At 38.6% G+C, this 27,215-nt stretch overlaps 1 protein-coding gene across 1 annotated transcript in view; it reads right to left on the bottom strand.

Annotated features, from left to right (window-relative positions):
• Hydin (HYDIN axonemal central pair apparatus protein) overlaps positions 1-27,215 on the bottom strand; it is a 397,410-nt gene that overhangs the window by 211,991 nt on the left and 158,204 nt on the right. The window contains exons 16-18 of the mRNA XM_074055707.1: positions 25,198-25,333; positions 22,665-22,829; positions 21,018-21,170 (exon numbers count right to left, since the gene is read on the bottom strand). Of these exons, the coding sequence (XP_073911808.1) occupies positions 21,018-21,170; positions 22,665-22,829; positions 25,198-25,333 (454 nt within the window). The remainder of the gene's footprint in view (positions 1-21,017; positions 21,171-22,664; positions 22,830-25,197; positions 25,334-27,215) is intronic.

Genomic DNA, 27,215 nt, shown 5'->3' on the forward strand with positions numbered 1-27,215 from the left:
TGTTGCCCATAAAGGGGAAAGTAATACAAGACTCCATATATTTGTTTCAAAGATGATAAAGACAAGCCCTCTATCAAAACTTAGTGATAGCTACTTCTGCTTTTAATTCAAATTGGGGTCGGAAAACCAGACATTTCTAAAAATAAACGATGGAGAAATAGCAGCCTCTTCAACAAAAACTGCTGGGAAAACTGCTTAGCAGTCTGCAAAAAACTGAAACTAGATCCTATACCAATATTAACTCAAAATGGATCAAGGATCTTAATATCAGACCACAAACTCTAAAGTTGATACAGGAAAGAGTAGGAAATACTCTGGAGTTAGTACGTATGGGTAAGAACTTTCTCAATGAAACCCCAGCACAGCAACTAAGAGATAGCATAGATAAATGGGACCTCATAAAACTAAAAAGCTTCTGTTCATCAAAAGAAATGGTCTCTCAACTGAAGAGAACACCCACAGAGTGGGAGAAAATATTTGCCAGCTACATATCAGACAAAGGACTGATGACCAGAATACATAGGGAACTTAAAAAACTAAATTCTCCCAAAACTAATGAACCAATAAAGAAATGGGCAAGTGAACTAAACAGAACTTTCTCAAAAGAAGAAATTCAAATGGCCAAAAAACACATGAAAAAATGCTCACCATCTCTAGCAATAAGGAAATGCAAATTAAAACCACACTAAGAGTCCACCTCACCCCTATTACAATAGCCATCATTAGCAACACCACCAACAACAGATGTTGGCGAGGATGTGGGGAAAAAGGAACCCTCTTACACTGTTGGTGGAAATGTAAACTAGTACAACCACTCTGGAAAAAAATTTGGAGGCTACTTAAAAAGCTGGACATCGATCTACCATTTGATCCAGCAATACCACTCTTGGGGATATACCCAAAAGACTGTGACACAGGTTACTCCAGAGGCACCTGCACACCCATGTTTATTGCGGCACTATTCACAATAGCCAAGTTATGGAAACAGCCAAGATGCCCCACTACTGACAAATGGATTAAGAAAATGTGGTATCTATACACAATGGAATTTTATGCAGCCATGAAGAAGAATGAAATGTTATCATTCGCTGGTAAATGGATGGAATTGGAGAACATCATTCTGAGTGAGGTTAGCCTGGCCCAAAAGACCAAAAATTGTATGTTCTCCCTCATATGTGGACATTAGATCAAGGGCAAACACAACAAGGGGATTGGACTTTGAGCACATGATAAAAACGGGAACACACAAGGGAGGGGTGAGGATAGGTAAGACACCTAAAAAATTATCTAATATTTGCTGCCTTTAACGCAGAGAAACTAAAGCAGATACCTTAAAAGCAACTGAGGCCAATAGGAGAAGGGGACCAGGAACTAGAGAAAAGGTTAGATCAAGAAGAATTAACCTAGAAGGTAACACACGCACAGGAAATTAATGTGAGTCCTTATCTCAACCAGCAAAAACACTTGTTCCTTCCTATTATTGCTTATACTCTCTCTACAACAAAATTAGAGATAAGGACAAAATAGTTTCTGCTGGGTATTGAGGGGGTGGGGGAGAGGGGGAGGAGGGAGAGAGGGGGAAGAAGGCAGAGTGGGTGGTAAGGGAGGGGGTGGGGGCGGGGGGAGAAATGACCCAAGCGTTGTATGCACATATGAATAATAAAACAATAAAAAAAAGAAAACCAGACATTTTAGCAGCCCATAAACAACTTGGGAGGTAGGAGCATGCATGAAGTTGCACAAAGCTGTGTGAAAGATGGAGAATTTATGAACTTTTGCAATTTAGGATGCCAGGCCCACTGATGATTGGGGTGAGTCCTCCTCTCTGAGGCTCACACACCTGAAGATAACATTTGCTTCTGATTTGATAATAGGGCATCAGCATATTTCTTAGGAAATGCTTAGCTCCCAAGGTAAACTGGCCACAGCCTTTACAAGTTTCCTTCTCATGTTTTTAATATTTGCCACAAAAGACAGACCTGAATGCTAGTGTTTGTACATATCACGTCAACAATAACTGAGACAGACCTGCTATTCTGTAGTGCTAATAACAGTGAAGCTTGAAGAAAACAGCACTGTGCACTTAAAAAAAATAACTCATTTGCCAATTGAAATTTTCAAGAATTTCCTCTCAGGGAAGGAGAGAAAGAAAATAACAGCAAGAACTAGCATGAAGAATGAGGGGTTTCTTTGGATTTATACTCTTATTTTAGCAGATGATCTTTGTGGAACAAGAACAATGAAGAGTCACCAAAGTCTCTCCTTTTCGTCATCTAAATGGTATCTCTGGCCATATACTTCTCTTCCCTGAAGTGAGTCACTTTGCCATTTAAAATAATTAGCTGAAACTTAGGAGATGAGGTGCAGAAAAATCAGTGCTAAAACTTTACAAGAGAGGCAGTTCATGGTTAGAAGTGAGGGCTTTAGACTCACACGATCCTGTGGTCCTCTCTGGACTTTACCATTTGTAGCCAGGCGACCTTGGGGCAATTTTAAAAATCTAGATTTCAGTTTCCTTCTCTGTTAAATGTGCAACATGAAGATGAAATAAATGAGTGCCATGCATTAGCACCCTGTCTAGCACAGAGTAAAGACTCAATAAATGCTGGTTACTGTTCATGTTATCTTCCAAAACGTCACATCCACATCTCCCTGTTGGCATCCTCCTTTATCTACATCGCTGACAGGGTTATCTTTCAGAAATTGGACCCTCTTCCTCTCTCCTGCTGAAGATTCTGGAAGATTTTCTAATGTCTAGGTCAGTGATTTTGAGCTTTTTTATCCTCTTTGAGAAAGCCATGGATCCCTCCATAGAAAAATGCTTGTACACATACATCTGCCCCCTCCCCACACACTCTTAAGCTTTACCTACAAGTTCTAGAGTCCATGGACTCCAAATGCAGTGGACGTTTTTCACTTCTGTTTGACCCATACATTAATTCACTTTTTGTTTTGGTGGTAGTGGGGTTTGAACTCAAGACTTGTGCTTTGTTAGGGCAGTGCTTGCTCTACTGGGGGAGTTCACACCTCCAGCCTTTTTTGCTCTAATTATTTTGGACATAGGGTCTTGATTTTTGCCCGGGCTGAGCTGGACCATGATCCTACTATTTTACATTTTATGCTGTAGCTGGGATGACAAATTTATACCATCACACCCAGTGGGGTGGGGGTCTTGCAAACTTTTTTGCCTGGGCTGACTTGGAACTGCAATCCTCCTGATCTTGGCCATGTAGCTAAGATGACAGGCATGTACTACTATGACCAGCTATTGATTGAGATGGGATCTTACAAATTCCCTGTCTAGGCTGGCCTCGAACAGGTGTGATCCACCAGCACCTGGCATCATGAGCTCATTTTTTTTTTTCTTTGAGGCATCCATCATTTTGTATGAATTTTGGTAGGAGATAGGATCTCACTTCCTTTTGAGACATCACCCAGGCTCTCTGCAAACATGGTGGCCTACAATCAGGACTCAAATAGCAGACATGTGCCTCCGCTGTGGAGGATCCAGTCCCAATTCTTCCTAAGAGGCTCCAATGCCTTTTCCAGATTTACTTCTCAGAACAGCAGGTATTCAAGCTTCCAAAATGTGCTGAGAGTCACACTGCACATAAACATAGTCTCATTTCATCATCTTTCTTTCCCTAGTCTTCAAGTCTCCACTCAAATGTCTGAACCCATAGCAAACAAGGCTCCTCCTCTGGGCTTACATATATAACCTAGCCGTACTATTTGTGTACTCATTTCTTTTGTGATATTGTGAACTCTGCAGAAAGAAACCATTCTATTTACCTTTTGTCTCTCCCTCCTGCTCAGCACAGTACCAGGAATGGAAGACAGGCCTCAAAAATAATATTTATTTTTTATTTTTTTCTCAGTGGCCAAGAGATCTATGAAAAATATTCAGCCTTACCAGGAAGACAAAGACACACAGACTTCAAAAATCTTTTTGTTTTTTAAATTGCTAGATTTCTTTTTTCTTTTTCTTTCTTGTTTTTTCTTTGTGGGATTGGGGTTTGAATTCAGGGCTTTGCACTTGCAAAGCAGATGCATGCTCTCACCTCTTGAGCCACAACTCCAGTCCATTTTTGCTCTGGTTATTTTGGAGATGGGATGTCGCAAACTATTTGCCTGGGCTGGCCTTGAACTACTATCCTCCTGATCTCAGCCTCCCAAGTAGCTAGGATTACAGGCGTGGCCACCAGTACCTGGCAAAATTTGCTAGATTTGATAAAAACAAGTGTTGGCCAGGCTCTGTGAGAGAGTCACATTCTTTGGTACTGCTGGGGGCAGAATATCAAGTGGGATAAATTTTCTGGGAGATAATTCATGAGATGTATTAGTTATGTTCATTTGACCTAGAAATTGTGTTTCTAGGAATTTAGACAAAGGAAATAGTTCAGGATGTGAGCTGTAATTAAGATACAAACATTGTTTACACAGCAGTGAAAAACTGGGGACAATCTATCAGTAGGGGCTTAGTTAAATCAACTGTGCTGGAGTAAAATGATTCAATAAAAGCAGTCAGTAAAAATGAATCTGTTGAGGAATTTCCTTAATAATTCATATTAAAAGTGATGACAATATAGCTTGAGTGGAAACAGCTAGTATCCCATGAGAGGCGGGGGGTGGGGGGATAGGAAGACACAGATCTCTCTCCCTCTGTCTGTTTCTGTCTCTCCTCCATCTCTTTCCCTCTCTCTCCCTCTCCAGGGCAGCCTTATGCATGCCAGGCAAGAACTCTGCCACTAAGCCACACCTCCAGCTACTCTTTCTCTTTGGAGCCCATTTAACTTCAACTCTGAGGCTGAGGTCTCATTCCTAGTTTCTACCTTTTTGGAAGCTTTTCTTTTTTTTTTTTCTTTCAAAATAAAGAATACACAATGGAAAATTCAAACAGATTCAAAGGGAAAAGAGTCTCTCTCTCTTGCCTGTGAATGTTCACAAGCCACCAATCCCAGAGGCAGCCGTGTCAAGAGTTTTCAGATACATTTTTGTCCTTTAGTCAAAAGACAAAAAGCATTTTTGCATATGTAAATGGTACAGACACTTTTGTACCTTGAATTAAATTTTTGTTTTATTTTTATCAAATGTATACATACGCACACAGTTTAAAAAGCCAAACGTTTCTAGAAAAGGCATACTGTGAAAAACAGTGGTCCTGTGAGGATACTCTCCCATTTCCCCTGGTTTCTCTAACTCTTGGCCATTAACACAGCCAACAGTTCGTCATGCATTTCCTTTTGGCACCTGTATCTCTAGATAATTTGCTCCTACTTGATTTTTCAGTTGGGCATTATCTAATTAGTTCTCCCTATGGAAGGGAGTCATAGTTCTATTCTCTCCGTCTTTCCATGTTTTTCTTTCACTTTCTTCTCCCCATCAAGTCTCACTTTTTCATGAGATCAATATTTGCATTAACACCATTATGAGGATGCAAATGCTATTCACAGCTGAGCCATAAACGTGCACCATGATTACATTTCCTTGCACATTCTGGGGAATGTTGTCTTTGCTTGGTTTTCAATCTAGCTATCATAGGCGCATTCTGACTCAATCCAAGAGGCGTATTGCCTCTCGATGCTTTCAGGAACACCAGATTTTCTATCAGTTTTGTTTTCTTGGAGACAAATCTCCCTTGGAGCCATCTGTTCTTCAACTCCTGTCTGACAGGCTGCTGTCTGGGCCTGTGAGACGGCTGGTATCTGAGGAATGCCATCCTACACATCCTTGGGATTCTCTACTGGGTTTAAGCCTCTGTCTCCCGAATCCCATGTCTTTTTCACAGTGGGGTTTTCCTCAGTAACTTCCTGAGAAAGGGAATATGGAATGTAAACTTTTTGAGATCCTGCATGTCTGAAATGTCCTAATTGATCCCCTCTGTTTTGGCTGTATGATGAATCCAAGAGTAGGAGTTACATATATTTCCCCCTGAGTGTTTCTGTCTAGAAGTCTGATATCACTCTGGATCCTAGTTTTTAATTGATTTTGACCATTTATTTTTGTCGTTGCTATTTGTTTTTAAAACAGGCTCTTGCAATGTAGCCTAGGCTGGCTTTGAACTCATAATTCTCCTGCCTTAGCTTCTTGAGTGCTGGGATTACAGGAGTGCTGGGGTTGTAGGCGTGTAATACCACAGCCAGTGCCATCATTTTTTTTTAAATCCTGAGGCTTCTATAGCCTTCTTTCTGTGTCCAGTGTCTTGGACTTGACTTGATACGAACCTGTTTTCATTCACATTTGATGAGTTTTTTCCATAAATTCCTCTCTTCAGTTCTGAACACATTCCATCACTCATTTTCTGGATAATTTATTCTCCTCCATTTAAAAATTTTCTCTTTCTGGAATACTTATTAGGGTCTTAAAAATCCTGAACAAATTGTCTAATCTTCTAATCTTTCTCTTCTAATTTCTAGATCTCTGTGTCTTTTTCCTACTTTCTGATGGTTCCTCAATTTTATTTTCTGATTATTCTATTAAAATTTTAGTGTCTGTGATATTTTAAATTTCTATGAGTGACATTTTCTGTTCTTAAAAATATTACTGCTCTTGTTCATGGATGAGAAATCCTGAGATTTCTCTTGTCCTTATGGATTTTGTTTCTTTTGTATTACAGGCACTCTTGGTAGAGCTTGGTTAAGTATTTATATAGTGGCAAAGCACTAAAACCTCTGTGTGCTTGGATAGCAGCCAACCAAGGGCTACCAGACATTTTGTTTTTCAAATGTTTTAATTAGTATATAACAGTCATACAGGGGGTTTTGCTGTGACTTTTATATATATATATATATATATATATTATACCTTGGCTTGGTTCATTCCCTCCCTTATTCTCCCTCTTTCCCCACTCCCCTTCTTAAAATGATTTCAACAGGTTTCAATGTTCCATATTCATACAAGTGTAGAAAATACATAAACCCTGTTTTACTCACCTTCCTTTACTCTCTTCATTTACCCTTCCCTTCCTGCTAGTACCCTCACTTGAACATGACTTATTTTACGTTCTTGTCCTTCATTATTATTCATTGTTCAGTGGTATTTTACCTATAAATATATTGTATTTTAATCAGTCTAATCCTCTCTATTACTCTTCCTCATCCTTTTCACTATACCCATATTGTTGAACAGTTTTCAGTGCATTTTGTTGTGTCTTGTTCCTATACAGATACGATGTATTTCAATATTATTCACTCTCTATCATTCTCTTTTTTCCATCCTCCCTTGGTCTCCTCTAACAGTCCTATTTTGGAAACATGCTCTCTCTCTGTATGTATGTATATGTATATATATATGTGTGTGTATATATATATATGTATCTGTATGTGTATAGGATAATGCTTGCATTTGTATTTGTATCTACCTTCCACATATGAGAGAAAACATGAGACCTTTGTCTTTCTGAACCTGACTTAACTTCACTTAACATGGTGATCTCCAGTTCCATCCATTTACCTGTGAGTGACAAATTTTCATTCTTCTTTATGGCTGAAAAATACTCCACTGTAAATAAATACCACATTTTCTTAATCCATTAATCAGATGTAGGACATTTGGGCTGTTTCCATGGCTTGACTGTTGTGAATAATGCTGCAGTAAACATGGATGTGCAGGTATCTTTACTATATCCAGATTTACATTCCTTCAGATATATGCCCAAGAGTGGTATTGCTGGATCATATGGCAGATCTAGTTTTAGTTTTTTGAGGAGACTCCATACTGTTTTCCTGAGTGGTTGTACTAATTTACATATAATTACATTATATGAGGGTTCCTTTTTCCCACACCCTTGCCAACATTTGTTGTTTGTGTTCCATTCCAACAGGAGTGAGGTGGAATCTTAATGTGGTTTCGATTTGCATTTCCTTTATGGCCAGGGATGTTGAGCATTTCTTCACGTGTTTTTTTTTTTTTTTTCTTTCCCATTTGTACTTCTTGCTTTGAAAAATTTCTGTTCAGGTTATTTACCCATTTCTTCACTGGTCATTGATTTTTTTCTGAGTTTAGTTTTTTGAGCTCCATATATATATTGTCAGACATATAGCTGGCAAAGATTTTCTCTCATTCTGTGGGCTGCCACTTCAGTCTGGTGACTGAAGCTTTGCTGTAGAGAAGCTTTTTAGTTTCAGGTAGTCCCTCTTGTCAATCCTTTCTCTTCATTGCTGAGCTACTGGAGTTCTATTTAGGAACTTATTACCTATGTCTATTTGTTCCATTGTTTTTCCTATTCTTTCCTGCAATAGTTTCAAAGTTTCAGGCTTTATAATGAGGTCTTTGATCCACTTTGAGTTGAAAGACAGGAATATAGCTTCAGTCTTCTACATGAGGATATCAAGTTTTCCCCAGCAACATTTGTTGAACAGGCTGCCTTTTCTCCATTGTACATTTTGGGCTCTTTTGTCAAAAATCAGATGGCTGTAGCTGCATGGATTTATGTCTGGGTCTCTTATTCTGTTCCACTGGTCTTTGTGTCTGTTTTTGTCCCAGTACCATGCTGTTTTTATTACTATGCCTCAGTAGTACAGTTTGATGTCAGGTATTGTGATACCTCCAGTGCTGCTCTTTGTTCAGAATTGCCCTAGCTATTTGAGGTCTTTTGTGCTTCCATATAAACTTTAGGATTTATTTTTCAATCTCTGTGAGGAATGTCATCAGAATTTTGATAGGGATTGCATTGAACATATAGATTGCTTTTGATAGTATAGCCATTTTGACCACATTAATTCTGCCGATTCATGAGCATGGGAGATCTTTCCATCTTCTGATGTCTTCTTCAATTTCTTTCAAGATTTATAGTTTTCATTGTAGAGATCTTTCACTTCTTTTGTTAAGTTTATTCCTAGGCATGTCATTTTATTTTCTGAGGCTACTGTAAATGGGATCATTTTCCTAAATTCTTTCTCAATCTGTTCATTGTTGGTATATAGGAAAGGTACTGATTTTTGTATATTTATCTTTTATTCTGCTACTTTGTGGAAGGTGTTTATTATATCTAAGAACTTTTTGGTAAAGTTTTGCAGGTCTTTTAGTTATAAGATAATCTCATCTGCAAGTAGGAATCATTTGACTTCTTCCTTTCCTATTCAAATTCCTTTTATTTCTTCTTTCTGTCTTATTGCTTTTTCTAGGAATTCTAAAATTATATTGAATAAGAGCAGGGAGAGTGGACAACCTTGCATCATTTCTGGACTTGAGGAGATGGTTTCAGGTTTTCCCCATTTAGTATGATGTTGGCTATAGGTTTACCATACATAGCCTTTATTATGTTGAGGCATATTCCTTCTATTCATAGTTTCATCAGGGTTTTTATCAAGAAAGGATGTTGAATTTTGTTAAAGGATTTTTCTGCGTCTATTGAGATAATCATGTGATTTTTGTCCTTGCTTCTGTTTATGTGCTGTATTATATTTATTGATGTGTGTATGTTGAACCATCTCTGCATCCCTGGAATGAAACCAATTTGATCATAGTCTATGATCTTTTTGATATGTTGTTGAATTTGGTTTACCAGTATTTTATTGAGAATTAAAGATATTGGCCTATAATTTTCTGATTTTGTTGTGTCCTTGTCTTGTTTTGGGCTGAGTTTGCTACCAGACATTTTAGATGGCTGACTATCCATTTATTTCTGCCTTTCCTGTGGCAGGTGAAATTGTTACCATTAAGTGAGGAAGGCACTTTTAGGGGGGTAAATTCCTCTCTCATATTTTCTCTCTCTCTGACACCATCTCACTATGTATCCCAGGCTGGTGTAGAACTCACGAACCTACTGCCTTAGTCTCCCTACTGCTGGGGTTACAGGTCTGTGCAGTGATTATGCGTGGCTGCAAAGTTCTTTCTTGTTGTTTCCACTAAAACTCTTTGGAGACACTTAGTAGAGGTAGCCAAGGTCACTGAGTTACTCTGACTTATTCTTTTAGGCAAGTAGAGTAAACTTGGCTCTTTATAATACTGAAGTGAGCATGTCCAGAAAGCTCATGTCTCCCATCTTCCATTTTGAACCTGTGCTCTATGACCTTAAACTCATCACTGTTACAAACGTGCCCACCCCTAATGGTTTTCCTATGTGAATATGAGTCAGTTCCTAGAATGAAGTTCCTATGCTTCCCTTCTTCGGTGGGGGAGAGGGGGTAGAGGGTGGGCATTGCTTTGAAAATAACCTCAGTGCGCTTCTTATCTGAAGCAGGTAACAAATCTTTCTCTACTCTTATCTTCTGGTTGTGCTTTTTGGCTTTGCACTCACCAAGGTGTGAACACACTGCATTTGGTTACAAAATAGCCCACGGAAGAATCTTCCAATTTTCTGTCCATGTTTGGAGAATTGAAGAAGGAAGTTTTACCTTCCAATATGAAGTTTTCTTGTATTCCACTTGTTTTCATCATGGTGTTCTGCCCTCAGTAGTGTCTCAGAAGTCAGCTGTCAGACTAATATTCCTTTTAAAGTAAACTGTTTTATTTTCTTCTGGATGCTTTAATGGCTATATTTTGGTCTTCAGCAGTTTTATTATAATATGCCCAGATGCAATTTTCTTTGTACGTATCTTGGCTGGTTTTCATAATGCTCTTTGAATATGTGGCTTAATGTCCCACCTATTATCTATTCTTCCCCCCTCTCCTCTTCTGGTATTCCAATAACCATACCTTCTATGTTTGTCTGCTTTACCATCTCTTCTGTATTTTTCATCCTTTTATCTTCCTGATTCATTTTGGGTAGTCTCTTCTGCTTCATCTTTTTTTCCCCATAATTCTCTATTCATCTGTGTCTATTTATCTGTGCACTTAAACTCCTCCACTAAGTCCTTAATTTCAATTGCATTTTTCGGGTCTATAATTCTCATTTGTTACTTTTTATGTTTTCCAGACCTCTAATTTTTAAATCTTGCCTTTTATTTCCTTGAACATATTAGCACATTTTAGTTTTCTACTAAGTTTTCTTGTCCCCTTGTATGCCTTGTTATTTTAAAATTAATTTGTACATACAAATTATAGAGGTACTTTAAGACCTAGTATAAAGTTTCCTTCTTCTGGGGATGGTATATATTTGTGTCTTGGAAAATTGTGAGGAGATTAGCAATCCTGGATCTCCTTTATCTAGGAAAAGATTGAAATGATTTTAATTGAGGGTCTGTTCTACTTTACTTTTGTCCTCAGCATATAGGTTTCTAAATTCCCACTCAAAGACTGGGGGTTTTATCAGAATTCATCCTCCAGTTTTTACGTCCTTGGCCCATCTTGACTCAAATTTTGTCTCCAAAAATCTGGAATTTTTTTGAAAGCTATTCTCAACTTTTCTGGAGTCACATAGGAAAAAGTAGTCCCAAATGCCGGGCATATATCTCTTGTTTCCCTTTTTCTTTTGATCTATTCCTGAATTGGTTGTCCCTTGATTTCCTCAGTTGCATTATCTTCTTATTTGTCAAGCTTTTCTCCTTGTTTATGCAGTGAAATAGTTTGGAATGATAGATTGAATAGAATGGGTTTGGTCACTGATAGGTTGAGAGTTCCCTGTTGGTCAAGCAATTAATCTACCTATTGTTTTCCCTATTTGTGAAAAAAAACCCTGTGTAATAATGATAAGGCCAATGACTTTGAATGTAAGAGGGAAGCTGGTACATGTAATTCACATATTCTCAAGTCATATGTACCAATAATCTTTTTAAGTTACTAGGTTAGCACCCTGAAACAAAGTCCATAACGTTTTTTCTGAAAGCCATTCCATTTTCAAGATTTGGTAAAAGGTGTCAAATCAAACACCAGGTACAACAATAGTTAAATAAAAGGAAACAGGACAGCTCCTAAGCACACAGTCATGGTTTATACAATCTGTACAAATAAGTAAGTAAGCTCCAAGTAGATAATCAGAAAATGAACACACCTAATATTTCTAAATATTAATTTGTTAATAAATTTGTTTTCTTTGATATGAAAGGACACATACATTCATCAACACATATTTTTAAATATTTTGTAAGATAGCTTCACTGTCAAAAATTTAGACAAATAAGTGAGTGGCAAGAAAAGCATTAGAGAGCCCATTTCAGAGTTCTGTAGTTAGTTCAAAATCTTAGGGCCTCATTTCTTTTTTCTTATGTAAGAAACAAATAAAAGACATTCAGATATAGTGCCACAAAAAATATGCCAATATGTCTCTCTAGAAGCCATTTCCCCTGGCTCTTTTTGTGTGTCAACAAATCACAACCAACAACCAAAGCTACTATGTATTGAGTGCTTATTTTTCAATAGGCACTTTTACATATATTACTATGTTTAATTTTCTAGATATCATTATCATCATTACATTTAAAGAGAAGAAACCAAAGGCTCAAAAACATTAAGCAACTTTCTCAGTTTGTATAGATAGAATTAGGAGCTGATTCCATATCTGTCTGACTACAGCACTCTTACTCTTAATCATATAGTATGCCACCTTAGCACTCATACTCAACAACTCTTTGTGAGTGACTATCCTATATAAGACAACTGTACTTGGCATATGACCATATGCCAACAGATAATGTTGTCCTTCCCTCCCAGACACATTCCAATTTAATGTGTTATCATCCTAGAAATATATTTTTTCTTCCAAAGCATACAACTTAATGTTGCATACAACAATTTAATGGCAGTTGACATTAAAAAATGATATACCATCCTACTATGTAATTCACATCCTGCAGTCTCTATACTATTACCTGTGACAGAGAAAAGGAAACGGAACTGAGAGAGGTATGATTCTTTCCCTGATGAACATCATATAATCTTCATGGGTGTGGACTGGGGATTTCATATCATTAATAAACTTCCACACCATGTTACTTAATGTACTTCTTGTTTTTGTCCATCATAAAAAGTGTTTATTTCATTTTGTACTGGATTAATATTGAATTATGAGTGTCTACTATCATTGAACAAAACAGAGGAAATGCTTTAGTCAATAATGAAAGCAATAACCTTTTCTTAAAAGTAATGTGAGTTGAGTTGGTGGTGATGCTGGTTATGGGAAAGAAGTTATAAGTTTTCATGGAAGAGAGAAGTTGGAGTTAGAAGGAAAACAACCACATTTGACCCATAAGAAGAAAGTTTTGCCTTAAACTCCTGTGGTGACAGGTACTACCTGTATACTGGAATAATAATTAATAGCAAAAACAATTCTCTAAAACTAATTAAGAGCTGGATTGGCAGAATGGAGATGGATAGGTTTGTAAAGCATGCAAAACCAAAAAACAAACAAACAAAAGCAAACACCAAGATATTTTTCTGGACATATCCCTACTGATGAGGGAACTAAACATCTTCCTTTCATTTTGGCTTTAGCTTATACTCAAACTGATCATATTCTACTAAGAGAGTTGTCATTCTAAATTTGGGGAAGGTGCTGATCCTTCATGTTAACTAAGGATCAATCAATAGCTTTCCTTCTCTCGCTGTGGTTTCTAATCAATATGACCTCTGGAATCTATCTTCTGAGTTTAACATTTAGCTTTACCAAAGTATAGAGGTCTTAGGTGGGGGTGGGGGTGAGAAGCTCACAGTTCTCTGTCAAGTGCAAACCTTTGCTTCTGGATGTCACTGTCATCCTCATGTCACAAAATGGGTCACTTGGGATGGCTCAAGAAGACCCCAATCCATTTTGGAATGGCCATGAATTTTATGTGACAAAGGAAAAGATGCCAGTCATGATAGAGTAGAATTTTATTTTGTTCTTATTCCCTTATTCCTGTGAAGTTTTTTTTTTTTTGATAAAATTTGTTTTTCACAGGTAAGGCAAAGATAAAGGAAACTTGTTCTCTTATACCAACTGAAAACACATTTCATCATTTTGTAAGTGATCATGTGTTAATAAAGAACCATAAAAAGTAGTTAAAAGGACTGAGTATAAATCAATGAGTGTAAGCTTTAAAATATTCCATTTACTCTAACACATAGGAAAATGAGATGAAATTTTGAAAAAAAAAAAGGGAAGAGCTAGGCATAGGTGTATTCAAAACCAAGATATATATCTCATACAGACCACAAATGGAACAGAAATAATAGGAAAGGCTTGAAGCTATAGATTTACCGGGGTCTAGGTTCTGGAATCAGTAGAGGCAGGTCAAGGAAGAAAAATGGAAGCCATAAAGATCCTGCAGGAGGAAGGAATAAGGACAAAGGCAGCTTCCTTATATGTGAAAGAGGCTGAAAAAAAGCTGTAATGTTCCTAAAGCTATGATCTGCATACATTTATGCCACTGGTAGTGAAGTGGAGACTGTCATGCAGATAGACCTTAGGCCAAGCCACTGGCTGTGCAATGACTGAACTTGACTCCTCTAATGTCCGCATGGGAAAGGAGGCTCAAAACTTGATTCTGGACTAGTGATCACTGTTCAGGTTGAAGGCAAATGTAAAAATGCTAGAAAGGGATGTGTGAGCATTGACTGAGAGAAAAATATAGGTCCATACCAGACTGATTTAATTAAATGCTCAGAAGAACAGTTACAAACAATCAGACAATTAATTCATTTTTAAGCAATCAATAGCACAGATTGAAATTAATTAGAAATTGCACTCACAGGTGCAGAATGGATAATATATATAAAACAAAGACTGAAACATGACAGTGAGGTACGGATCAAAACAAGTGCCTGTATATAAGCAATTATAAATCTCAGGACTGAAAAATATAGTCACCGACTGAAATTAAACTATGGGATGAATTTTAGATTTGCTGAAACAAAAGACAGAATTTATAAATTGGAATATATCACTGGGAGTGTAAGAAAGAAAGATGAAGAGGTGAAAAAATATCTATAAGGAATAAAATTAGGTACATAGGGTAGTAGAAAGAAAAATATTAGTACAAACACTTCGTATGTGTGTGTGTGTTTCCCTCAAAGCAGGAAACAGGAGGAATGGCAGAGAAGAAACATTTGAAGTGATAATGACTAAAAACTTTCCAGAATTTAAGATTGAATCTTCTGATACATCAAAGAGAGATTTAAGGAAATCAAGGACAAAAAGACAGTCTGAAAATCAAGTAGTGCGAAAAGACAAGTTACCCAGAAAGGACCATTAACCAGACGAAGAGTGGAATTTTTATCAGCAGCAATTAATGTCAGAAGTCAGTTTCAAAAAATTGGAAGAAAAAAATGAACCTGTCAACTAGAATCTTATATCAGCTAAACTATCATGCAACAGTAGTATCTCATAAACTATGAGACATCTATCAAAGAACTTAGAAGGATATAATTTAGCAAAAAGAAATACAAACGAAGCTGGGCTTGGTGTTGCATGTTTGTAGTCCCAGCTACTGGGGAGGCTGAAGCAGAAGGATCACTTGAGCTCCGAAGTTTGAGACTGACCTGGCAACAGAGGCAAACAAACAAATAAAAACGAATAAACAAACAAAACCAAAACCAGAAACCCAAGAAGAAAATGTAGCGCTATAAGAAATAAAAGAAGAAAAAAGAATTAGCAAAATATTTTGGGAACTAGTGAGTGATTGTTTGCTGACAAAAACAAACAATGCTTTTGTGATAAAGAAGAGAAGATTCAAATTCTATACAATATTTAAAAAATAATAGGATGGTGAAAGGTCAAGCTATAATACATGTGTGATAAGGTCTCTGTTTTAGTCTTGAAGAAAACCCAGGTACTAAACTCTTTATTATTAAGAAAATACACAATTTATTTGTTAAAAATATAAGGATAGCTGGATAAAGAAATAAAATGAATAAAACTTATAGCTTCTACACAAGTACAAGAAAACCATATGTAAGGTGGTAGTGGTTGTGGTGGATTGGGGAAAACTTACTAATCCAACACAAAGCAAAAAAAAAAAATGAGGGGAGAAACAGTACAGTATATAGGAAATGCAAAATAACATGACAGAAATAAGTCCAATGCACACCTCAGTCACAATCCATTTTGTGACATTGCAGCTAGGCTGCAGACAAGAAGACTATTCAGTAACTGGTGATAAGGCAATTGACTTTATGAAAAAATAAATATTAGTTGTATTAAAAAAAATTTAGATGTGTTAGATATGAAAAATAAGAGACTACACTGTTTAGATAGGAGAACAGGGATAGTTTTCTTAAAGTATGGATGGAAAATAGGCATCAGTAAGGAAAAGAATTATAAAACTGACATAAAAATTAAAACATGTTTAAAAACTTCAAAGCCCCTTTATAAACAAAGGATCACTATATATAATACATAATAAATATCTAAAATAGATAATTGATGATTGATAGAAGAGAATATCTGTGTTAGCTAGCTTTCTATCACTGTGACAAATACCTGATAGGAAAAACTTATACGGAGAAAAGATTTATTTTGGCTTATGGTTTCAGGGATTTCAGCCCATAATGGTGGGGAGGGTATAACAGATATAGCAGTTTACATCATGGTGGCCAGAAAGCAGAGAGAGAATACCCATGCTGGTTGGCTTTCTCCTATCCCCCTTTTACTCCATCTGAGCTCCCAGCTTATGGAATGGTGCTGCCCACATTCAGGGTGGGTCTCCCTCCTTTAGTTAACCCTCTCTGGAAAGTCCTCACAGACACACCGAGAGGTGTGTGTTATTCACACACTCCTCAATCCAGTGTAGTTGGCAATCATGTTTGACTACCATAATACCCAAGTGAAAATTTCTGAATCTCCATGGTAATAAAGACATGGAGACAGTGAGATACCACTTCATGTACAGACTGGCAGGAATTTAGGAGTCACTAGAGAAATGCCTCAACTACTCCTGGAAGGGCACACAGATATAGTCCTTTGGGAGGGTAACTTGGTATTATCTAATGAAGTTGAAAACATATCTGTCTCCTGTCTTAAGAGCCAATAGTTTTACTTTTGGATATTTGCCCACTCTATAAGTACACCCAAAACTCTTGCCTGTGTACACGAAGGGACAAATAGCCTATTCACGATAGCACTGTTTGTTATAATAACTCAAGGTCAGCTGGTAGACTAAGAAATAAAAGTAACACTGGTAAACTGAATACACACAGCAGCTAAATGAAGTGAATATATACACACACTAGCATGGATAAAAGTTAGAAATATAATCTCGAGCCTAGAAATTAAGTTGAAAGATGTCACTGCAGTGATGTGATTTTAGATACATTTTAAAAGCAACAAAACCCCATACTACAGTATTTATGAATAAACATATTGTGTGATAAAATGTGAACGCATGGCTTGGACAGGTATCAAATCCATAATATAGCTGCCTCTGGGCAGAGAGGCAGGACATGGAAGCGACCAGGAGAGGATATGGGACTCCAAGTTTAATGTCGATGTTTGTTTTCTGTAAGTATAGGATGTGCAATAAATGTAGGAAAAAGCTAATGGGGAAGACTTTAGTGTCAAGTATAACTCTTTGAATTTTTCTGTATTAAAAATATGTTAAGGGCTGGAGGCGTGGCTCAAGTGGTAGAGTGATTGCTTTGAAAGTGTGAGGCCCTGAGTTCAAGCCCCAGTACCACTAAAATAAATAAATAAATAAAACAAAACATCAAGTACACATAGTTCCTGATCCTTAAGAATCAAATATTCCTGTGGTAGAACACAAAGGAGCTAAACTGAAATTCCTAAAATATGAGTCCTAAGAATGGAATGAATATGAGTTTTTTTTAGTTACAACTAAATAAATGTTAGCCATAATTAATTTAATACAATAATTGTCAAGCCTGCATCCAGGTGCTGGGAATTCAGTACAGAAACTATTGTCATTTAAGATACAGACTTAAAAACAAATAAATATAGAAAGGGGTTCCCTGCTGAAGTGAGGAAGTTACCCAGTGGCTGAGGGTCTGAAGGACATGTGAAAGTCCCGGATTTCCCTTGCTGCCACATCACTGTGTGTGGTTCTGTAAGTGACCAATAAAAACAAATGTTTGAAAAGAACCATGCTTGACTGATGCTTCAGAATTCCAGTCTTCAGGGTCCAGGAATTTTAAATATCAAATTACAATGGACTCTCCTTGCAGATCACAGAGGCAAGAGGCCTCGGTGCTGGGGACTCCCAAGGTATCACTGCCATGTGAACACAGGGCTTTGATAAAACTGTAGCCAGGGCCAAACTAGAGCCAAGAGGACAGGGAAAGGATTCCAGATGCTTCCAAACAAGTATAAGCAAAGCACTTGTTCAACCAAGGCGTGGACGCCCATGAAAAGACGGCATCTGTTCTCAAGCCCAGTGTTTAGACCCTCACTGCCCCGGCGACAATGCAACATTCTCACCTCATTTCTGCAGCTCACTGAACAGGGAACTCTCTTCCTGATAGAGACCTCTGTGTATAACAGAGCCCATACTCAGCTAAAAGGGTTTTTCCATCCTCAGGAAACCAGAGGGTTACTCTATCTAGAGGGGTTCCAAATAACTACCTGGGAACAGGTAGCTTAGGATAAACTGGTATTCTAGGTGTTCCGAAGCAAAGGAGGAGCTTCTGCTCAGTCACAGGGTATTCTTCCTTATGCTAATGAAAGAAAGAAATTTTGGGGGGCATTGGGGATTGAACTCAGGGTCTTCTGCTTGCTATGAAAGTGCTCTACCATTTGAGCACAAAGGATGCTCCCACATCCTTTGGCTTTTTTAGTTTGTTTTTTCAGATGGGGTCTCAAGCTTTCTGTCTGGGCTGGCCTTGGACTTTGAGCCTCTTATCTCTGCTTCCTGAGTAGCTGGGATTAAAGGCATGAATCACCACACCTAACCTCAAAATTTTTACACTCAGGAAATACTAAGCTTCAATGGAACTATATATATATATTGTGTGTGTGTGTGTTTGTGTGTGCATGCATGTGTGTACATGCATGTATATTCATATGTACATATATATAAAATCCTCAGTTTCTTCTCTTCATACTATATGAAGAGATCTCAGTTTTTAAAAAAAATCTTTGTTTTGATCTAGCACTTATTTCTGAGAAATTAAAAATTGCTCTGTGTCACTGGTCTTTTCAATATCACTGCTAAAGGAAAATTTAATCACAGTGGTTATCAAGATGTGTGGCCACACATGAGGCTGAGTTTGACAGATGGCTGACAGTAGGGGCTGCATCTGGGGAGAGATGACATTCACTGACAGCCAAGAGAGAAGAGAGAATGACCCCTCCTGACAAGACAACCAACAAGAAGAGAGAACATCTGAACCTCTATTAGGCTCAGTTAGGGAATAAGCAATTATTAATTAAAATTCCTCCCTAAATTTGAATAATTTCTGTAATGTGTTTGAAGGCTTGGCACTGTATATCAAGTTGAAATTTAATAAAGGGCATTTTGGTTTCTTCCCAGAAAAGCCATGTTATGGAAATTAACATAACATTAATACATATTTACTAGGAAATCTACAAAAATCCCATCTGAAATATGAAGAGTTTAATTTTCACCTATGAGATCTACAGTTGACACTACTTTTTTGCTATAACTCAATAAACACCAGTTTTCCAACAGCAGATGGAAGGAAAAACACATCCTACAGTAAATCATTTATATCACACATTTGGCTTCTTGGAACTGGCACACGCAGATTTAGGGAAACATTAAAGAATTGAAAGATGAAATCATGAGACTTTTGTTGAAGAGGAAAAAGTCCTATTTTAACAAGCCAACAGGGTCATTTAATACATCTACTATATTAGCAAGAAAAAAATGGATCTTTCATGTGCTTTGTTTTTTTTTGAAATGCATCGAAAGTGCCATAAAAAGTGAAATCTAGACATTTGAGAATGAAAGGGAATGGCCGTATGTGTACTTAAGTTTCCTTGGGTTGCTCATCTCTTTCTCCTGTCATCCATTCAGGCCCTGTTGTGCCCACCTGCACGGTTCTGGATGGGCTGCTGACTCTTTTCTCTCCCACCACCAACTCAGCACTAGACTGAGAAGCCATATTTCCTAAGCAATACGTTGTGATTTCTACCATTCATCAGCTTATTGGGTAAAGACTATGAGAAGTGTGTTCTCTATAGGGTTTTTCTTTAATAATTTATAAGCAATATTTTTCATACAAGATCCACAAGGCACTGGAGCAAGATTGGTGTTCTGTTGGAATCTCGTGTTGAAAAGTGCAGTGACTGTATGTGAAAGTGACTGCCTTTATAAGGAATCATGAAAAACGACAATAAAATAAATTATGGTAATGATAAATGGCTACTAAGTGGGACCAATGTCTGGTGTGCTGAGTCAGAAGAAAACTATAGTCCTAGTTCATATCTAACAAATGCTGAACCTAAATGTCAGCTCTCATTCAAATGCCAATAAGTTGGGGACAAGAGGAGGGCTAAACCAGTTAAAATTATATTTAAAACTTCGATAATTTCAATAACCAGATCAGAAATTCCTAACCTCTACAAAAATATCTAGCCTTATTTTACCTCTGTTCTTGTATGAAAATAAAACTCTGCAAAAATAATCCCACCTTCCTATATTATCTCTCTTTGTATAGCTCATGGGAGACCAGCAGTTCTAAATATTATTATGAAATAAACAGAAATGACAGACTCATTAAAAATAAATCTATCTTTGTATCTCTCTTTGGTTTGCTGTTTTCTTTAATTTCCATTTTTAGAAAATACTATCTTTTACTTCAGACATCCTTATAAACTACTTTAAAGTACTCTTGAATGAAGAGAAAACAAAAATAGAATAAGCATGCTAACAAATTCATAGCCAAGAAGATTCAAATGAAAGGAAATATTTCCATATACAGAGACATGGAAGAGTTGTTCCTCAGAGGGCTGGAGCTTGGGCTTCTGCAACATCAGTGTGAGAGCTGCGACCCTCTGATGCATCTGCCCCTCCTGGGATTTTATGAAGAGTATCTGTTTGCTTACCAAAAGTATGCAGATTGTGTTTCTTTATCAATAAAAGGACAATAATAAAAAGGAATTGGGGATGGAGGTGATATAGTTTAATACAGTTTAACCATGCAACTCTGGTTCTGGTGTTCACTTTTCAAGACATGTTGTAAAAATAGGGACACTGCCATAAACCAAAGCTGTGTTTTCATCACACAACCACCCACAACTTACTCACCATGCGTGCCCGAAATAATGCGGGAATGAAGGATTGGTTGGATAGGCTGAGAATCCTGGAGGATGCCTTCAGGACATAGATATTGCCAAAATCAACTTGAGTGGGATGGATGTAGACAACTGGGCCTTCTCCCCTGCTCTTTACGTGGCATACCTATGTTCCATGTGAGAGAGAAAACACAGGACCAACCAGCTGAAAGTAGCTAGCTTTTAAAATAGAAGTTTCTGTTTAGAGGGGTGTTTACCCCTCTTATAATAACTAGGGGTATAAAAAGGTACTTTTGGGATCTGACATCTCTTCCCACTCATACTCTGTGGTCAGAGGGACACAGGTGGCCATCCAGGGTCAGATCTCTAAAGACAGTCTGGAATTCTCCCCAAGGATGGTCAGCTTTCCTGGGTGAGCCCTGAACTGTGCACTAAGGGAAAATAAGACTCTTGGGTCACTCTGACTCATGTAGCCTTCCAGCCTCAAGGACACTTAGCGTGGGGTGCTTCAAAGTCATATGTGGCTGGATTTGAGTCCCACTTCTGTCACTTTAGTAGTGGCGAAACAGGCAGGGCCACTGCACACAGCTGTGTAGGTTAGCAGTGAGATCTGTACCATGTCTGCTTGACAAGGTAGATTCTTTTCTTTCATTAAGCACTGGCTACCCTCTCAGGAGCTGCATCGGTGAAGGGGGTGGGAGTATCGCAGTGAGCCTAGTGGAGGACATGTACTGGCACATATTGGGGTTGCCCTCCTTTGTGATACTGTTCCACAAGTCTGATTGCTTATCTATGGCATCTTATAGGGAAGGGATAAAAAGCAAAATCCTACTCTAAGCAAATAAATGTAAGCTGACATCAGCCAGCTCCCAAATAAACCGAATGTCTAGGGACACAGAGCCTGTTAGACAACCTCCTTTAAGATTCAAGATTTAATCCTTCAATTTAGCTCAAGCAGCAGAGAGCTTTCCATGTCTCGCTCTTACCTTGCATGGAGAGAGACTAACAGCATCAGTAGGTTCATTTGGGTTATGGTCACTATACAGGAAAAGATCTGGGGAGCAGCACATGAAACTGATCTCTTGACCACATGTGACAAACTAGTGATATCTACACCTGGCTTTGCACCTAGAACAACTTATTAAGCATACAGATGGAGGGGGGCCAGGCGAGTGTGTGTGTGTGTGTGTGTGTGTGTGTGTGTGTGTGTGTGTGCATATGAAGCTTCTGATTCTCAAATTATGCTTAAGAAGATTTGCTAGCTGGGTGCTGGTGGCTCACGCCTGTAATCCTAGCTACTCAGGAAGCAGAGATCAGGAGGACCAAGGTTTAAAGCCAGTCCCAGCAAATAGTTCACAAGACCCTGTCTCAAAATTATCCATCACAAAAAGGGCTGGTGGAGTGGCTCAAGGTGAAGGCCCAGAGTTCAAGCCCCAGAACCTCAAAAAAAAAAAAAAAAAGATTTGTTATAAAACCTTACCACTTTCAGATATATCTGGAAATAGATTCTCTAAGTAATACTACACTTGTATTTACCATTACAGAGTGAAAAATGTGAGACTATGAGTAATCAGAGGATATATGCCTGCAATGAAGAGGCTCAAACTATTTTATAAGAAACCTGGTGATTTTAATCATGGTTCTGAAAATTGGCTCTCACCAGAGGGGGGTCCTGGCTTCCAAAGACGGAGATGTAAACCGTGGACTTGTGTTCTCCAATGACCTGGGTCTCCAGGGCCAGTGGTATGTGAATGGTGCTGTGAGGGGAGATGATCCCACAGGGGTTGGGGCTGGAAAGCAGCACAGCAGGTGGGTCCTTATACACCTGGAGAGAGACAAGCTGGGCAATAGGCAAGCCAAGCCAGGTATGGTGGAGAACAAATGTCATATTAATTTATTTTGAAATAAGTGTTATCCTCAGTTCATGGGGAGTCATCTGGAGCATCTTATTATTCAGGAATGAGCACCCTAATTTAGTCAGAAAAAAGCTGGGTCAAGTACAGCATATGTAAGGCCCCAAAATCCAGTGTACCCATCACAGCAAAGTGAAATGATCCATACATGAATGAGTTTGGGAAAGCAGCCTTTCACACCAAGTCTGTGGTGTGGCCCCACACCTTCATGCTTCGCTCCCCATCACCTTGCCCCTCTGCACTCTACTAACAGAGGCCACATGGTCACCATTTCCTGAGCACACTGTTGCTTCCCACTTCCAACCCTCTGCGCTGTGGCTCCTCTTCTTTGACTGTTGTTCCCTTTGAACTACCTAACACATCTTTCTCGAATTCCTCCCAAGTACTCCCAAGGCTCTAGAGTGTGGGCTTTGCCTCTTTCCCTAGGAAGTGTACTGTGAGGTCCTTTTCCTACAGCATGCACCTGGCAGTACTGTAACCATCTGCATATGCATCTTCTCCATGGCTAGAAACTTCTTAGGGCATGGTGCAGCCTCTCCTCTCTATATGTTCACTTTGTGACTCAAAACATATACTCAGTACATGTTTTTTTGCATAAGGAATGAATGAATGTCATTCAGTGCTTACCTGTGCGTCTTTCTCAGAACCTGTTCTGCAGTATATTACTAGCTTTTAAGCAACAACAGTAAAAGAAGTTTTAAAAAATTCCATGGTCAAATGAATTTGGGTAATTCTGAGAAACACTTCTGAGGGATCTCAGCTACTTGGGAGAAAGATAGAGCGTGCAGGGTCCACCCTTCTGCAGCATCCCACGGTCTGTCCTACATATCACAATCACACTTCACTTCTCTGTGCAGCACTGCTCTGCAGCACCCCCTGGAGCCCGACACCAAAAGAAAAATCAGCAATACTAATCCTATCTTTATATAAATGTTGATATTTTGCTCATTATGGGGGTTTTAAATTAACTTTAATATCTTAGAATATGGCATAAAATTTTGTATCTTGGTGATTGTTTGGTTCTCCCTTAAATTTTGCACCCAATTGCAAGTGTCTTAACCTATTTCCAATCTTGCACAGAAAATGCATCTCTAACCCCAGATGCAGGCTCTGCTCTGAGTTTTTGAAATGTTTGTGCATCGCACAGTGCAGCGTGTTCTGCTGTTGAGTATCTGAGTGTTAGACATGCCCTATAACCTGACCCTTGGTTCCTGCTTATGTCTCTCAGAGAAACCCACACAATAACTCTAACTTCCTCTTTTATCTAACAGCCCTTTGACTAGGGAGAAGTGACCATCTTATCCCAGCTAAGTCTTCTCTGTTGCAGATTAAACTCTTGAGTTTGGTTCCTCTCATGACGTGCATTTGTAGAGGACATGAGTCACATTTTGGTTACTATGAACATAATACATTTCTTTCAAATTCCCATTTAAAAATACAATGACAAGACCTGAGGACAAAGTTCTGGCCATGGTTTGACCAGTGGCTGCCACCTTTCTTGAGCTGCAACTTCTCTGGTACAGCCTAAACCTGCCTTGATTCTGTGGCCCCCACCTTAAAGTTTTTTTAAAAAAACTCATATTGAACTTGGATCCAAATGAACCCCCCCATTGATTTTTTTTCATGAATTTATGTCAGAGTACTGTTCTTATACAATTGAATTTTAATCCCAAATGCATTCTTGGTAAACAGTTCATCATTAGTAGCCTTCCATTGTTATAATCTGTTCAGCTCTTTTTGACTCTTCTCCATTTGTGAACTGCTTAGTCTTCCACCTGGCCATACATAGTGACATGTGGACAGACACATTTTGTAAAACATTAAGTGATGATCCTTCTTACCTTTTCCTGTATTACCTCCAGCCTTCTGGTCCAACAAATCCATTTATAAATACTGCATTACTGTATCTTGGTGATGTTGTTCAAATCACAGTCATGGGCATAAATGAAAACTCCTAGCTCATTTCACATGCTTGGTTAATTTATGGGCAATTAGTTGCAGGTGCACTTCTGTGTGTTGGCTTAATTGACACTTTCCTTTCTTTATCAAGGGCAATTTCCCTGGGAAATTAACAACTGTTTACACCTGCAGCTGCTCATGCATGCAGCTGGCAATCCAGCTGTGGTTTATAACCCCATGCCCAGCTTACTCAAGGGTTAAAAATCAGAATTACATAAGGTCATGTGTTCAAGGTTATGGCTCTTCAGAAGGATGTCTCCTTTTCATTGAGGGAATCCAATGGAAGAAAATTTAACAGGGAAGAAGAAAAAAGAAACTCACATGAGGCAGTATCTCATAACATCCTGGGAGGTCATCATGATTGACAAGCTGAACTGTTTTCTCATAGGGGTACTTCAGGAAGCAGCGCCCAAAGTTCACCTCTGTATTGACCAGCTGGAGGGTAGGTACAATGCACCTGTCCAAAGGAGCACATTAAACAATTCAAAATAGAAAGTTTATTTACACACAGAGAATGCAGAGTCCTAAAATACATTTGTCACTGTCACATAATAGTTTTTCTCTAACAACTACATTAATCATTTTCAACTCTTCCCTCCTGTCACCCCTCTCTCTTAGCTCCCAGTCACTATTTTTAATTAATAAAGGACTATGAGCACAACTCCTTAAGCAGCTGTCTTTGGTGGGTAATGACTAACATTTCCATTGTTTTTCAACTTGGCCTTTCTTTGGCCAAGGGCCCCGTGGTGCAGATTCCTTAGGGTTTGGGTCTATTTCTATGAACAGGGCCAATGCCACCAGCAAGGAGTCCTAACTAGCTGTGATACTTTGGCTAGTCAGAAAGTCCCCCAAAGACTAGCAACAGACTACATCATCTAAATAATGGTAGTAATTCTAATTCCTATGCAGAATAGCTGTATTGGATGGGTGGGCTCTGCAGCTGCTCAGCCCAGAACTACACTGTGACAGTGTTTCCAATATGGAGAGAGTGGAATGAATGGGGGAGGGAGGAGAGTTGTGTGCAGCCAGGACAGGAGGTAGAACCCTGTATTTGCAGTTGGTCTATTGTGCAGTGACTTGGGTTTTATTTTGTGTCTGTAGCTCTCAATGTCTAAGCTGCCTTATGCCATTGTCACAACATGCAATACAAGGGTGAAGAGTACTGGCTTTTGTATTAGACAGAGCCAGGTTCATTGCTGAGCCTACAAAATATAACCTGAGTTACCCTGGGCCAGTTGCTTTCTCTCTTGGGGTCCCACTTCTCTCAGAGGTACAATGAAAGTCATTCTAGGGATTGAGTGGCATTATTACTCTTCTTAGGGTATCATGGGGAATCCAGAAGAAACTGTGAATGGAGGGCATGGTCCAGCATTATGTAAGTGTGCAGTGAGGGGAGATAAACCTGGGGTGAGGGCATGGCCAGCGTCACTGCTGGTTCTCTGAGAGAGTTACTTTGAGTGCAACTTCTAAAAGCAACTCTTCTGTTGAGAGCAAGCAGTTCTTATAAATCACACACACACACACACACACACACACACACACACACAAAACCCCCAAAATCATGAAAGAACTTTCTTCAACATGAAGCCTGTGATTGAGCATGAGATGAATGTTCATTTTTAGCTATAATGGAAGTTGTCAGTTGACCCAATGACTCTCTCTCAAAGCTAATCCTTCACTGCCTGAAACATTGACTGAGAGAGTTTATATTTCCCATGGGTCACACAGCATACCTTCACAGGAAACTCATAGCCTCTTTACACTTATTATTATTTGAAATTCAGAATTTCCTTTCGATAGCTATGGTAAAAAGGGGCTGGAAAGTACCAAAATAAGCCTGAACAGAAAATAAATTTAAGACCAGACTAAAAGGCAGACTTGGATATAGAATGGACCATCTCAAAGAGTTTTTGCTGTTTTTAATTGAACAAGAAATATTTAAGTCTTGGAAAAATGCTAAATGGATCAAGACAACACAAGTTCAAGTTCTTCTAGGGTTGTTACTTGGTCTTCACCCAAGCGCTGGCCACGTGAACTATTGCACCTTCTTTAAAGTATGTCATCCTAAGATCTGTGAAAGTCCTAAATTCGACAGACTGGCACGTCAGCCTTATTAGTTTTATTAAGTCATTTTCTCTGTTTCCTGTACACAGCATTTTCATTTGTACACTTTCAAGTCCCAGGTATGGACACTGTTTGCTTTAGGAAGAGTGTGGCCCCATGATTTTATTTAGTATTATGTCATCATCAGCAGGCGATACCACTTCTCTCATCACTACCAGGGAAAAGACTGAAACTGGGTCAGAGAAACCCAGTCAAGAAATGGTAGAGTCAGGATT

The sequence above is a fragment of the Castor canadensis genome, chromosome 15 (assembly GCF_047511655.1).
Source record: "Castor canadensis chromosome 15, mCasCan1.hap1v2, whole genome shotgun sequence".
NCBI lineage: Eukaryota > Metazoa > Chordata > Mammalia > Rodentia > Castoridae > Castor > Castor canadensis.